The sequence below is a fragment of the Saccopteryx leptura genome, chromosome 5 (genome assembly GCF_036850995.1).
Source record: "Saccopteryx leptura isolate mSacLep1 chromosome 5, mSacLep1_pri_phased_curated, whole genome shotgun sequence".
NCBI lineage: Eukaryota > Metazoa > Chordata > Mammalia > Chiroptera > Emballonuridae > Saccopteryx > Saccopteryx leptura.
The window spans coordinates 164,564,107-164,577,392 of NC_089507.1; the positions used below are offsets into that span (position 1 = coordinate 164,564,107).

A 13,286-nucleotide genomic window follows, 5' to 3' on the forward strand; every position below is an offset into this window, starting at 1 on the left:
TCCTGTATGGACCCTGACCGGGGATTGAACCCACAACCTTGTCCTTTTGGGATGATGCTCCAACCAACTGAATAACTGGCCAAGGCCAAGAAGTAATTTGCTTTTCAATCTCAAGTGAAATTTGAACTTCAGAAGAAAGAATATTTTATATATTTTCCTTTAATGGCTTTATTAATAAGCCACCTTTAAAGTGGTATCATCATTTTATGTGACTCTGATTCATGGGTAACTAACTGATTGAGTTCACCACTTTGCAAATATAAACCCATTAGTTTTAGGGAAAAAAGTTTTAAAATACTTTAGGTTTATTTTTCTTTTCAATTATGCTATCTTGCTCTTTGTTGATACCCATTGCAAATATTTTTTATTTATTTATTTTTAATTTTTTTGTATTTTTCTGGAGCTGGAAACGGGGAGGCAGTCAGACAGACTCCCGCATGCACCCGACCGGGATTCACCCGGCACGCCCACCAGGGGACGATGCTCTGCCCATCCGGGGCATCGCTCTGTTGCTACCAGAGCCACTCTAGCGCCTGGGGCAGAGGCCAAGGAGCCATCCCCAGCGCCCGGGCCATCTTTTGCTCCAATGGAGCCTCGGCTGCGGGAGGGGAAGAGAGAGACAGAGAGGAAGGAGAGGGGGAGGGGTGGAGAAGCAGATGGGCGCCTCTCCTATGTGCCCTGTCCAGGAATCGAACCCGGGACTTCTGCATGCCAGGCCGACGCTCTACTACTGAGCCAACTGGCCAGGGCCCATTGCAAATATTTTATTAAATTGATTTTAAACTTTTATGGAAGAGGAATACAGTGTTTTAGGACATACTGTATATTTTATCCTGTTAAATTAACCTTTTTAACTTTCCTTATAGATGGTTAGCTTTACTGTCATCATTAATGATAGTAGGGATGGGAGACAGGGTAACATTGTTTTCTTTACAGAGAAACCTTAGAAACAGCTGAGCAATTAAGTCCCCATAGTAAAGAACTAATATACTAATCGTTTTTCACTTTTTCACTTACCCTTTCAGAATGGGATGGTAACAAAAGATTTAACAAGACTAAAAACACTTCTCACAGAAACAGAGGTAAGACTATTTCAGGGGATCTCTTTGGAAAGAGTTTAACGAAGTCTGGCTAGTAATTGTTCTGTATTAAAATTTGGAAAATAACTAGGCATCAGCTGAGAAAGCAAGGCTGTCAAGGTGGAGTAGTGGAACCTTCTGACCTTCTCCTGCAGCCCAGTTGGTCCCATCATAGGAGCTGTGCTTCTTCTCGTGTCTCCCTTGCACCTAGGTCTTCTGTCTCTAATTCTTATTAGCTGTTTCTGACCGACAAGTGGAAAGATGGTTGGGAAATTTTAGTGTTTAACTACATCTGGCTGCCAGAAAAGACTGTTATTAAAAATGAGATGTTCCTCAAGCCTGTGAATCAAGAAGTCTGGGATTTAAGGTCTATTTTTAAGGAATGGTTGTAGGAGATGGAAATAATGTGTATCAGGGTAAATGGTGAACAAAAATGTGCTCTGGTAATGAACTTGAAGGACACATGGCAGACCAGGGACAGACAGCAATGGCTATGTAAAAGTCCTGTAGCTTTGTAAGTCTCACATTTCTGGTCCTTGAACAGGTGTATCCCAGTGTTTTTATTTAGAGGTCTCATTTTAAAAATAGCCATTTTGGTCAGCTTTATTCGTAAGTGGAAGCCCATGTAAAGTGAGTGATTGATTGGCTTATTTATTCCTAATTGGCACTTACTGTATGCTGGGTACTATGTATGCTTGGTGCTGGGGATACAGCCCTGACCATGACACCGTGGTCCTTGTCCTCTGGGAAGAGATAGACAACAAATAAAGAACTATAGGTGTAATTCATGTAGAGGTGAGTGGTATGGAGGAAAAGAATAGGCTTTCTGTGATGGGAAAATAACTGAGATTGGCAGGGATGGGCCAGTGAAACAAAGAGCTGGAGCTGAACAGGCATTGGGCCATGGAGAGTGAGGTGACGGCACCCAGGCGGGAAGAGAGCATGCACAGAGACCCCGGGTGTGGGCCTCGACCTCCTGTCAATTACTTGCCCATTTCACATTGAATGATATATCACGGTTCATACCAATAAGCAAAGATAATCATTGTGGCTTGCGTAAGCTGGGTAAAAGATCCTCTTTCTTTTGTTCTAGTTAGGTTTTTAAAAAATGTTACTTACTTTGTCTTCTGTTATCTTATTGTGAGTCAACCAAGAATCAGCAAGCTCTTATTAATCATTTCTTTTCTTGTATATATGTAGTCTTTTTAATTTCTAAGGATAAAAGAAGAGAATTATAAATGTTTCAAATTTTTAAAATGGGAATGTAAAATAAGATGACCTTTTATTTTATTAAGATTTTTGGCTTTGTTCCTCTTTTATTGCCTTAATTGAATTACCAGTTTTACATCTGATAATCATATATCAGAGTATATATAAAATTTTATTTATTTTTATTTTTATTTTTGTATTTTTCTGAAGTTAGAAGTGGGAAGACAGACTCCTGCATGCGCCCAACTGAGATCCACCTGGCATGCCCACCAGGGGTGATGCTCTGCCCATCTGGGGTGATACTCTGTTGCGGCTGGAGCCATTCTAGCACCTGAGTCAGAGGCCATGGAGCTATCCTCAGCGCCCAGGCCAACTTTGCTCCAATGGAACCTTGGCTGCGGGAGGGGAAGAGAGAACAGAGAGGAAGGAGAGGGGGAGGGGTGGAGAAGCAGATGGGTGCTTCTCCTGTGTACCCTGACCGGAAATCGAACCCGGGACTTCCACATGCCAGGCCGACGCTCTACCGCTGAGCCAAGTGACCAGGCCTATAAAATTTTATTTTTAATGTTTATAATACTGTTACATGTAAAGCTACAAATATCACTTGACTCTTACTTGGTGATCATACTTTTGGAAGAAATTATTTAATTTTGTTATAATTTTTTTCTGTGTAACCAAAGTAGTATTCTTTTTGGTTAGTAAACTTATTATTTTTTAAAAATCCATCTAGAAAAAGTTAACAAACAATGCTACTCTTATTTATTATTGCACATGACGTATTTAAAAATAGCAACAATTTTTTTTTCTTTCTTTTTTTTTTTCTGAAGCTGGAAACGGGGAGAGACAGTCAGACAGACTCCCGCATGCGCCCGACCGGGATCCACCCGGCACGCCCACCAGGGGGCGATGCTCTGCCCACCAGGGGATGACGCTCTGCCCCTCCGGGGCGTCGCTCCGTCGTGACCAGAGCCACTCTAGCGCCTGGGGCAGAGGCCAAGGAGCCATCCCCAGCGCCTGGGCCATCCCTGCTCCAATGGAGCCTCGGCTGCGGGAGGGGAAGAGAGAGACAGAGAGGAAGGAAGGGGGGGAGGGTGGAGAAGCAAATGGGCGCTTCTCCTATGTGCCCTGGCCGGGAATCGAACCTGGGTCCCCCGCACGCCAGGCCGACGCTCTACCGCTGAGCCAACCGGCCAGGGCCAAAAATAGCAACAATTTTTATTTGAAGGTCAGGCTGTGCTGGTATTTACCTTGTGAATGCTGGTGGATAAGAATAAAGACATCGGGCTGAAGTTTGGCCAATGAGAACAAAAACAGTACATATTCTCTAGTTAAATGTAACGTATCAAATATTAGATTTGATGGTAAGTTTATAGGAATTCTAGCAATACAAGGTTTGGCTGCCTTCCCTGAAAGTATTAGTAAGGACTGAGGATCCTAAGTTAATTCATATTGTCTTTCTGTCTTGGGATCTGAGCACGTAAAAAGAGTGTTTAAAAAAACAACAAAAACCAACACAATACTTACGAACCTAAAAGCCACGGTGACCAAATACTCATCTGAGGCCAGGCGCCTCAATTTCCCAGCTCTGCCAACGAGTAGGCATGTTCCCTGAATCCCTGGTTCCCTGGCCAGCCGGCAGGCAGCAGTGCCCGCTCAGGCTTTTACTGTGCATTTGCAAGTCGTTGCAGACGCTGACGCGGGAAGTACACTATGTGCTTTTCCCTTCTAACAGTTATAAATGCTTTGGCTTTCCCTTTATGACCAAACCATTTTATTCCCATCTTTTTTGCATGTTTGATACATTTATTTTGATAAATTTTATAGAGGAGGTATAGTACTTTAAATTCATACTTGAAGTCAAGTATTAACTTTTATATTTCTACATTCTGTGTAGGTGGAATAATTTTTTGAGGGCCAGTGTGGGACGATGGCACTTAGAGCTTGCTTGTACAATTTAGAGATCTCTTAATGTACCTTTTCTTGTGTGTGTTGAGTGTAGAAATCTTGCAATGTAAATAATACAACTGATATGCTGGCTTACGTATTCTTATATATAGTCCTCATTTTTCAAAAAGAATGGGTTGTCTTTAAAAACTTATTAGTAGTTTGAGAATAAGAAGGCTTTTTCCAGTAGAGTTATTATAATGATTTAGTTCCTGCCCAACCTAAAAAGTCCACTTTAATCAGCAACATATGAATTATAGTGATATTATTATTTCAGTTATATCCAATTAGCATTTATGACATTTTTCTGTGGCATAAGACATTCCAGATGTCACCTTGGGATACCATTTCCTCCTTCTGATTCAGTTCATCATTTACTGTGCGCCTGTGCTGTTCAAGGTTCTGTGGGTTTTGGAAAGCTGAGATATTCATGAAAAACAATCTGGTGGCCCAGTCTGAAACACACACAGCTACTGTGTTCATAGGGCAGCCTGTGGTTAGTGAGCGCTGGGATGGAAGTATAGGCAGGGAAGGGAGAGCGTACTGCTTTGTGGGGACACCAGGGAGGCAGGAGTGTGGAAACTGAGGTCAAAGGGGTAGCTAAGTGAAGACCCAGGGGTGACTTGGTCCAGGGTAAGGTTGGCAGTCAGTTGGTTTAAGAATTAGATGAGACAAGTAGTAGTGAGGGCCTTACCAAGGACAGTGGCAGTGGGCATAGAGAGTATAGGAGACATCCTACACCTGGTTGGGCAGGATTTGGAGAACACTCTGATAGCAGAACAGGAGAGGAGAGTTCAAGATGGTTTTTATAATCTCAGCCTTGCTCTCCTTGGGGAAGATGAATCTATTAACTTGTGGTAAGGGGCAGTGAAAGAAGGAGATTTGCAGTAAAGTTGATGAATTTGTTTTGGATATGTTGTGTTCGAATTGCATCCAGCCATTCATCCACCATTTACTGAGTACCCAGTGTGTGCCAGCTCCTCTGTAAGGGGCAGGAATGTAGAGACATTACAGTCTGTTGGCCATGGACCTATACGTGGCTGACAGTGGTCAGCATGTACCATGCTGGGGAGTAGTTAGTTAAATAGGAAGAGCTATGGCTGGCCCTTAGCTGAATTGTGGGTATGGAGTTTAGAGTAAAGCTAGAGTCAAATGGACAGATTCTGGATATATCTGCAACAGTGGTGTCAAGAAAACCAGGAAGTCAGAGTGAATGGATCTTGGCCGTGGCCTCCATTTTGGGAGAAGGGCTCATCCCAGAGTGAGGGGGACTTGGCAGGATGTGCTCTCAGGCTCCCAAGTGGTGGCACTTGGCTTGCTACATGATAAAAGGTGCTTTGCTGTCTGGTCATTCTCTGGGTCTTACGAAGAGGAGAGTGAAATGAATAAGTGGACGGACAGTGCTCTCCGTGGATTCAGGACTGGGGACTTCAACATCTCTTGCTACTAGGTAATTTTTATGTAGGAAATCTGTCAGTTTCCTTAGTGAGGGCCACACAAATATTTCTTTTCTGTGTTTAAGAATAGTTTAAGATAGAGCAAAGAGCAAAAAATATTTAAAATATGAATGTTAAAATTTTCTAAGTATTCAAACTCAAGCTTAAAAAAATATTGAAAATGTCCAAGTTTAATTCAACATCAACTGGATAGTTCTTATTATAAAAATATCTTTCATTTGAAAAATTGCAGACAGCAACTAGTAACGTCCTGTCTGGATATCATATGGAAGACTTAGAAGAGGGTAAGTACCAAACTCTAACTTCTTAGTAGCTGTAGTTCTGGGCATTGGTTTTGGGTTGATTGTTGAGAAAATTTACTGAGTTACAGTACATGTAAGTGGAAGTCTAGGAGAGAGTATAAAATTTTAGTTAAAAAAATAAGTGTGGGTGAAAGCAGTTTTTTTCACTGGCGCCTTTTCTTAGAATAACGGAGTAATGGTGGAAGCAATGCCAGAGGTCATCTATTTCATTTTCTTGCCTCTATGTAGTTCTAAAATTAAAACTCATTCTTAGCAATCCTTAGAGGGGGAAGTCTTTTCTCCTCTCTCTATCCCAGGCTAGTCCAATGACTACTTTTTGGAAGTTCTGACCTGTAAACTGAGTTGTTCTGGCCACTATTAAAATCCTCTTTTGCTGGAGGAAAGGGAAGAGACAGCAACATTCACTGAGTGCTTGCTAGTACTGTGTACTGTTGTAGTGGCTCTCACCGCAATGTGTGCTTTCTTAGAGCCCTTCATCTTTTTGAGAGGTGATGAAACTGATATTTATTAATGTTCAGTAATTTCTCCAGCCATACAGCAGATAAGGGATGATACACAACTTTAAATTCAACCTGGCTGAATATCTTTATTTTTGGTGGAGGCAGGAAGGCACAGTGACTTCCAAGGGAATAGAAAATGGCTCTAAGGTCCTTGAAAACTTGTCTGCTGCTCTGCTTCTGTAACCCTAGCGTTTCTCTCTTAAGCCCTATTTCCCCTGGCTTATTTGAAACCTTTTATCTAAATGAATCAAAGCTCATTGTATTCAGAAGTGTACAGATGTTATTTTTTAGCTTCTATCTCAGAATTGAACTTTTTGAACTTTATTTCCATTGTAAAAAAGGACTGTTTTATACAGTGACATGTGTTAGACAAATCCTAGGGAACATGCGTGTTCTGGGGAACTTCTTCTCACTCAATATGCAGTATTGGAATTTGTTCTATAAAATTTCCTTCCAGGATACAAAAATTTCTCATTCCTGAATTATTCCTAATAGAGACACATCTCATACTTAAGAAATGACAGGCACGCCAATATCCCTCCCCCCTTAGTTTTTAGAAAAGAGAGAGCACTGGAAATATGCTCATCAGTTGCTAGGATAGGAGTCAGGGTCATAGATTTGATTTAACTGCTTGGTAACTGCTTCTTCAGTGATTTTTAAGTTTCATATGGTTAATTTAACTCACTCGATTGGTCCATTACTTTTTTGGTAGAGGCAAGTAAGTATATCATGTTCTTTTTACATCATCTGGGATGATGTGTGTGGAGAGTTTATAGAGTTTCTTACACAGTAAAATATCAGAATTATTAGCGAGCCTCAAATGATAAGATCATATCCTGATTACTCTCTAGGATCTTGTAACGGTTGGCATTTCCGCCCACCACCTAGGGGAATCACAAGCAGTGAGGAATATACTTTGTGTAAAAGGTAATGTGAATTTTTTTTTTAACTCATAACATGTCTTTATTCAAAGAATAGTTAATTTTCCTTCACGTTTATAAAGAAGAGACTAAGTGAAGTAAAAACTATAATGATTGAGTAAAATGGTTTATTTTGAATTTGAAACAGAAGCCATAATGGTCATTATCCTTGAATAATTAAAGTCAAAGCCATTTTGATGAGCCTTCTTTTAATTATAAAAACAAGGTTAGATATGGAGATTGTTAAGACTTTGTTTAGAAGTCTCTTATAATACCAGTTGAAGTAATATGACTGAATTTAATTGCTGGTCTCTTGTTTATGTGAAATTTACCTAAATTATGGTAACTGAAAATTATTTATGAAATAGAAGATAAAATAGATGAAGAAATGTTAAAATATTTTAAGAACTTTTCTAAAAAATCTGTATCTACAGGTAATCCTTATATAATTTGAAGGGCTAACCTTTCATAACAATAATTATGTATTAAGGTAGAAAGAATTATAAGTCACATTTAGAAAGATGAAATCAGTTCATTTGATAAGAGCTAGTAACTAGTGGAATTTTAGATATAAAATGTCATTACTCTAGATTGCTTTTGATTAGGGAAATTTGATAATGTAATTTTAATGGCTGAAAAGTGAAGACATCAGATTTGATTTTATAGTAGAAATAAACTAAATGGTAAATTTTGAAAATCCAGGTGACATCTTATTGTTGATGAGGCAGCCCATAATTGGATTATGCAAAGGAGATGTAGAAAAGTTTATAGTCCAAATGAGAATATCCAACCTTCAGCTTTTAGGACTATAATTTAAAATAAAGCAGTAAAAAAGACAAAGAAATATTTGGCTCATTAAGACATATTTAAGAGAAACAAATATATAATTTTAAACATGTTTTATGAAGCATGAGAGAATTTAATAAATATCATAATTTAGGTTTAAGTGCTTTATGTATCATCAAGAAAACCTTAATGGCCTGACCAGGCGGTGGCGCCGTGGATAAAGCGTCGAACTGGGATGCGGAGGACCCAGGTTCGAGACCCCGAGGTCGCCAGCTTGAGCGCCGGCTCATCTGGTTTGAACAAAAGCTCACCAGCTTGGACCCGAGGTCACTGGCTCGAGCAAGGGGTTACTCGGTCTGCTGAAGCCCCGCGGTCAAGGCACATATGAGAAAGCAGTCAATGAACAACTAAGGTGTCGCAACGAAAAACTGATGATTGATGCTTCTCATCTCTCTCCGTTCCTGTCTGTTTGTCCCTATCTATCCTTCTCTCTGACTCTCTCTCTGTCTCTGTAAATAAATAAATAAATAAATAAATATCTTTAAAAAAAACCCCAAAACCTTAATGTACACTTACCTTTTAAAATACAGTGAGACATTTGATAATTTAAATTGTGCTGTGGTTCATTTTGTATTTCTTGCTATTTGATATTTTACCAGTTGAAAATTTATCTATGATATACTATATCACTCTTGTCTCCATTTTGCTATTTATAATTTACATTTTATTATCATAAGATGCTTTATATTTTTTATGGTTCAACTGTTTACAAATTGGCTGAACCCATAATTTGCAGGGTTTTAAAAACTTATAAAATGTAATGATCAAAGTCTTGCATTTTTATGTTTTTGACTACTGACGTGTCAGTTAATTTTTGAGTTATAAACACTGAGAATTCATTAAGTCTGTAGCCTTTAAAATGAACACTTATGAACTTTACCTATTGAAGAATTTAATCTATTGAACTGTGATTCTAATATAAAACTTTTATCCTTAATTTATTTAAAACTTCAAGCAAATTAATATAGTCCAATATTTTCAATGAAATATAGGTAATCATAATATAGAAAAGAGTAAAGGTGAAAAGCAGAAGCCTTAAAAATGATAATTTATGATATATTAAAGTTTTTTCCAGAATGAAGTTCTTTGTGGGAAATTTTCTTTAGGTTTCATTTTTTTGGGAAGTAGGGCATACTTGTGTTTGACGAGTTAATCCACTTGATGTCAGTATTGCTGTAAAAACTTCTGCTCTAAGAGGAATTTTCTGATAGTTGTTGTATCAACAAGGAAGCTACCTTTCCAATGGTCGTTTCTATGGGTGGGGGGAGGGGTTATGATTATGTTCTGCTTTTAGCATTCCCTGATTCCAAAGAAGGAGGTCAGGAAATATGGGAGTTGCTATTTTGACAAACTGTTGTGAATGTTCTCTAAATTTCTTCCTCCTCTGTACAAGACGGTGTGATAAATATGACCTTTTAGGAGATTAAGTTTTGTTTTGGTTATTGAAGAGTTGGAGGGCAATTGCTGAAAGTTAATCTTTTAAATGGTCCAACAAAGTGTATGATAAAACAGTCTTTCCTATTCTACTTAGATTTTTAGAGCAAGGAATCTGTAGGTATGGTGCGCAGTGTACTTCAGCACATTCCCAGGAAGAACTAGCAGAATGGCAGAAAAGATATGCTTCACGGTTGATAAAATTGAAACAGCAAAATGAGAATAAGCAGTTCTCAGGCAGTTACATGGAAACCTTGATAGAAAAGTGGATGAATTCATTATCTCCTGAGAAAGTGGTGAGGAAAATAAACTGCACTTTTTTGTTTGTTTGTTTTAAATAATGACCTTGTTTAAATTTTAACTTTATTTTGTGCTATATTTTGGTTTATTTCATTATCCTCTATATGGAGAACTTGATTCTTGATAAAGTGTTTTTTTTATAGCAAATGTAGAGCCATTTGCTAAAATAAAGAGTAGAATTAAGCCATTTGTTTGGAGGTTTGCAGGTATATTTATTTTTATTCAGGGAATTTTTACTGCCATTTGTTTGTAGTTTATTTTCTTATGTCTCTTATTTTAGCTTTATTATATTTTGTTCTTATACAAGTAACTGAAAATTAGTATATAAGATACCTTGCTTTGCAAACAGTTCTACTACATCTTACTGTTGACATTTATTTACTATGTTAGAAGTTTTGTGTGTGCTTTTAGGAATAAAAACATAACCTTCGTTGCTCTCCTTTTTCAGCTTAGTGAATGTGTAGAAGGGGTAAAGGTAGAGCACAATCCTGATCTGACGGTGACTGTCAACACCAAAAAGTCTCACCAAACATGGACCTTTGCTCTCACCTGTAAGGTAGGAATTTTGTGCAATCTAAGGAATATAAATTTCCAATTTTCTTAAAGCTTCTTTGGACTTTTAAATCTCTGTGTTAAAGAACATTAACAATGTTTTAATCTAAGGGCATTTTAATGTAGCTTCTATATTGTACTAAAGTGTTCTGCATTTTGATCATTAAAGGCACAATTTTTTTTTTAGATTTTGAGATAAAAATCTTTGTATATGTTTACATATTTGCTTGCTTATTTATTTGGTAAAGAGGTCTTCGTCATACTGTCTTCCAAACTTGGAACATAGGATGGGGTTCAAGGCTTATAATTAACTGTTTAAAAATTGTTTAATCTTGGCAATTCTAAGATTTTTAAACAATGATAACTTGTTTTTATATCTAATTTGATAAAATACAAATTCTGTAATAATGGTGTTTTAATAGGAGACATTTTGCAGTGCTTCTCATCTTGAATTACAATATTCAATGTTTAAGAATGAAGCAAAGTGAAAATTTCTGTGGGTAGATGCAGTGGAAAGGTTTTGTGTACTTTTTGGTGATATTCCTTCCACTGTCTCGTCTGCATCTTGGGGTGACAATTCTGGGAGCATTTAGCTTCAGCCTTGAACCCAATCCAGCACTTTCAAGGTTAATTGCCCGCCTGTGAAGACTTCCTACTTGAGGCTAGAGAAAGCTCTTCTAGGCTCAGGATATGGAGAGTTGGAGGTTGATGGTCATACAAGGTGATAGCCTTTACCAAAGTGAAAGGTGAACATATCACAGAAAGGCAGGGGAGCTAGTAATGGAGCAGATATATGTCATTTCAAAAATTTTCAGCTTTGTTGAGGTCTAATTGACATAAATGTCATTTTAACAACATTTTTTTTTAACCATTCTGATTTTCCCCCCCTTAAATGGCTTATGAGCACAATTTATATTTTTAACATAGTATCTTAGAAGCATGGGAAAGTAAAAGTCCCTTATGGAAATATTTTCATTGAAGAGCCCAGTTACAGTTGGAGTTTTTTACCCCCTTGTACTCAATGAATTATTTTAACTTCCTTGTAGCCTGCAAGAATGCTGTATCGTGTAGCATTGCTTTATGATGCTCATCGTCCTCATTTTAGTATCATTGCAATATCTGCTGGAGATAGTACTACCCAGGTATCACAAGAAGTTCCAGAGAACTGTCAAGAATGGATAGGAGGAAAGATGGTCCAAAATGGATTAGATCATTACGTGTATAAAGTCGGGATAGCATTTAACACAGAAATATTTGGAACTTTTCGCCAAACCATAGTTTTCGACTTTGGATTGGAACCTGTACTCATGCAAAGAGTAATGATTGATGCAGCTTCTACAGAAGGTAATATTTAGATTTTTTCCCCCTGATACAATGTATTAAAAGGCACTATCGTAGCAACATTGAAAGATATGTTTTAGCTCCTGTATGTTCTATGAATAGGGAGGCATCATAAGGGGAAAAAATCCTAAATTAATTGACTCATTTACAATGTAATAAGATCAGAATGGTTTACATTATGCCCTTTCTCTTTATACAGTCGTAGGGCAAAGCTCACTCTGAGATTCCCCAAGCTTGTATGAGTCGATGATCAGATCTGTCTTGGTCTCCCAACTTCATTGTTAAAGTAAGATGATTTTAGCACAAATAAAACCTTATAATATTAGTCGGGGTAGAATATCATTTTAATGGTAATCGTGAGTATACCTACACTATCTATTTCCATGTCCAACTGTCCAATTACTGATGAGATGATAGTAGTGTATTATCTCTGAATGAAAAGTCCTAAATATAAGCTTTTAATAGTTGGTTTTGTACATTCACTAATGTGAAGGAGACCCAGGCACTGTTAATAGAATCTGCTCTGTTTTCTTGGGAAGAGTTTCCTGGTTTGTAAATGTAAGCACCTGTAGAAGATGATGAATTTCCTTGTATGTTATCATATTGCTGTGTATACCTAAATTTTATGCCAAGATTCAAAAAGACAAGGAAAGGTCATGTTAGCCTACAGTTCTTTGGCTCTTGGTTTGATTCATACGTGCTTTATTTTTATTTATCAAACACTGAGTATTTAAATTCGTATTGCAGAGCTGTGTGAAACTTGCTTTTGTATTGACTGTAACTCACCATGTTAGGGAGGAAGTTTTTTACTTTGTACCATACTGTCCTATTTATAAGAACTAAAAGTTGTGTTTTTCATGAGCAAATGCTAGGATTTAATTTTTTTGGGCAAAGTGAACAGGTGGAATTGTTCCTTTAGCAGCTGGTAAGGTTGAATCAACATTTGTGTCCAAATTGAACAATTAGGCATTACCTTCTTGTATATATGTTAATATTCCCATACTTTATTTTACCTTTATTTCTCACTTTGATTTCTTTTACTTGTTTTTATTATTATATTGTTTTTGTCTTCATACTTTTTGAAATAAAAATGTAATTTCCCATAGCCAAATTGATATAATAATTGACAAAATGAAAATATTTGCTTTATATTTACTAACAATTTTTTTTCTGTGAAGGGCCAGGTAGTAAATACTTTGCATTGCAGGGCAGCTGATCTCTGTTGCAATTACTCAGATCTGCATTGTAGTGACAGAGCAGCCATACACAATCTCTTAAGTGAAGGGGCGTGGCTGTGGTCCAGTAGAACTTTACTTTTGAAACAGCAGCAGGCTGGATTTGCTGCATGCTGTGGTTTGCCTATTCCTGTACTGGCAAGTTGCTTTTAGAGACTAGAAAGTGA

The 13,286-nt window shown here is 37.7% G+C and overlaps 1 protein-coding gene across 3 annotated transcripts in view; it reads left to right on the forward strand.

The window, feature by feature from the left end:
• The window catches only part of HELZ (helicase with zinc finger), a 197,321-nt gene that overhangs the window by 64,654 nt on the left and 119,381 nt on the right, over positions 1-13,286 (forward strand). For all 3 annotated transcript variants that reach the window (XM_066386510.1, XM_066386512.1, XM_066386511.1), the window contains 6 exons: positions 1,026-1,082; positions 5,922-5,973; positions 7,343-7,418; positions 9,789-9,987; positions 10,440-10,547; positions 11,590-11,887. In XM_066386510.1, coding sequence (XP_066242607.1) covers positions 1,026-1,082; positions 5,922-5,973; positions 7,343-7,418; positions 9,789-9,987; positions 10,440-10,547; positions 11,590-11,887 — 790 coding nt within the window. The remainder of the gene's footprint in view (positions 1-1,025; positions 1,083-5,921; positions 5,974-7,342; positions 7,419-9,788; positions 9,988-10,439; positions 10,548-11,589; positions 11,888-13,286) is intronic.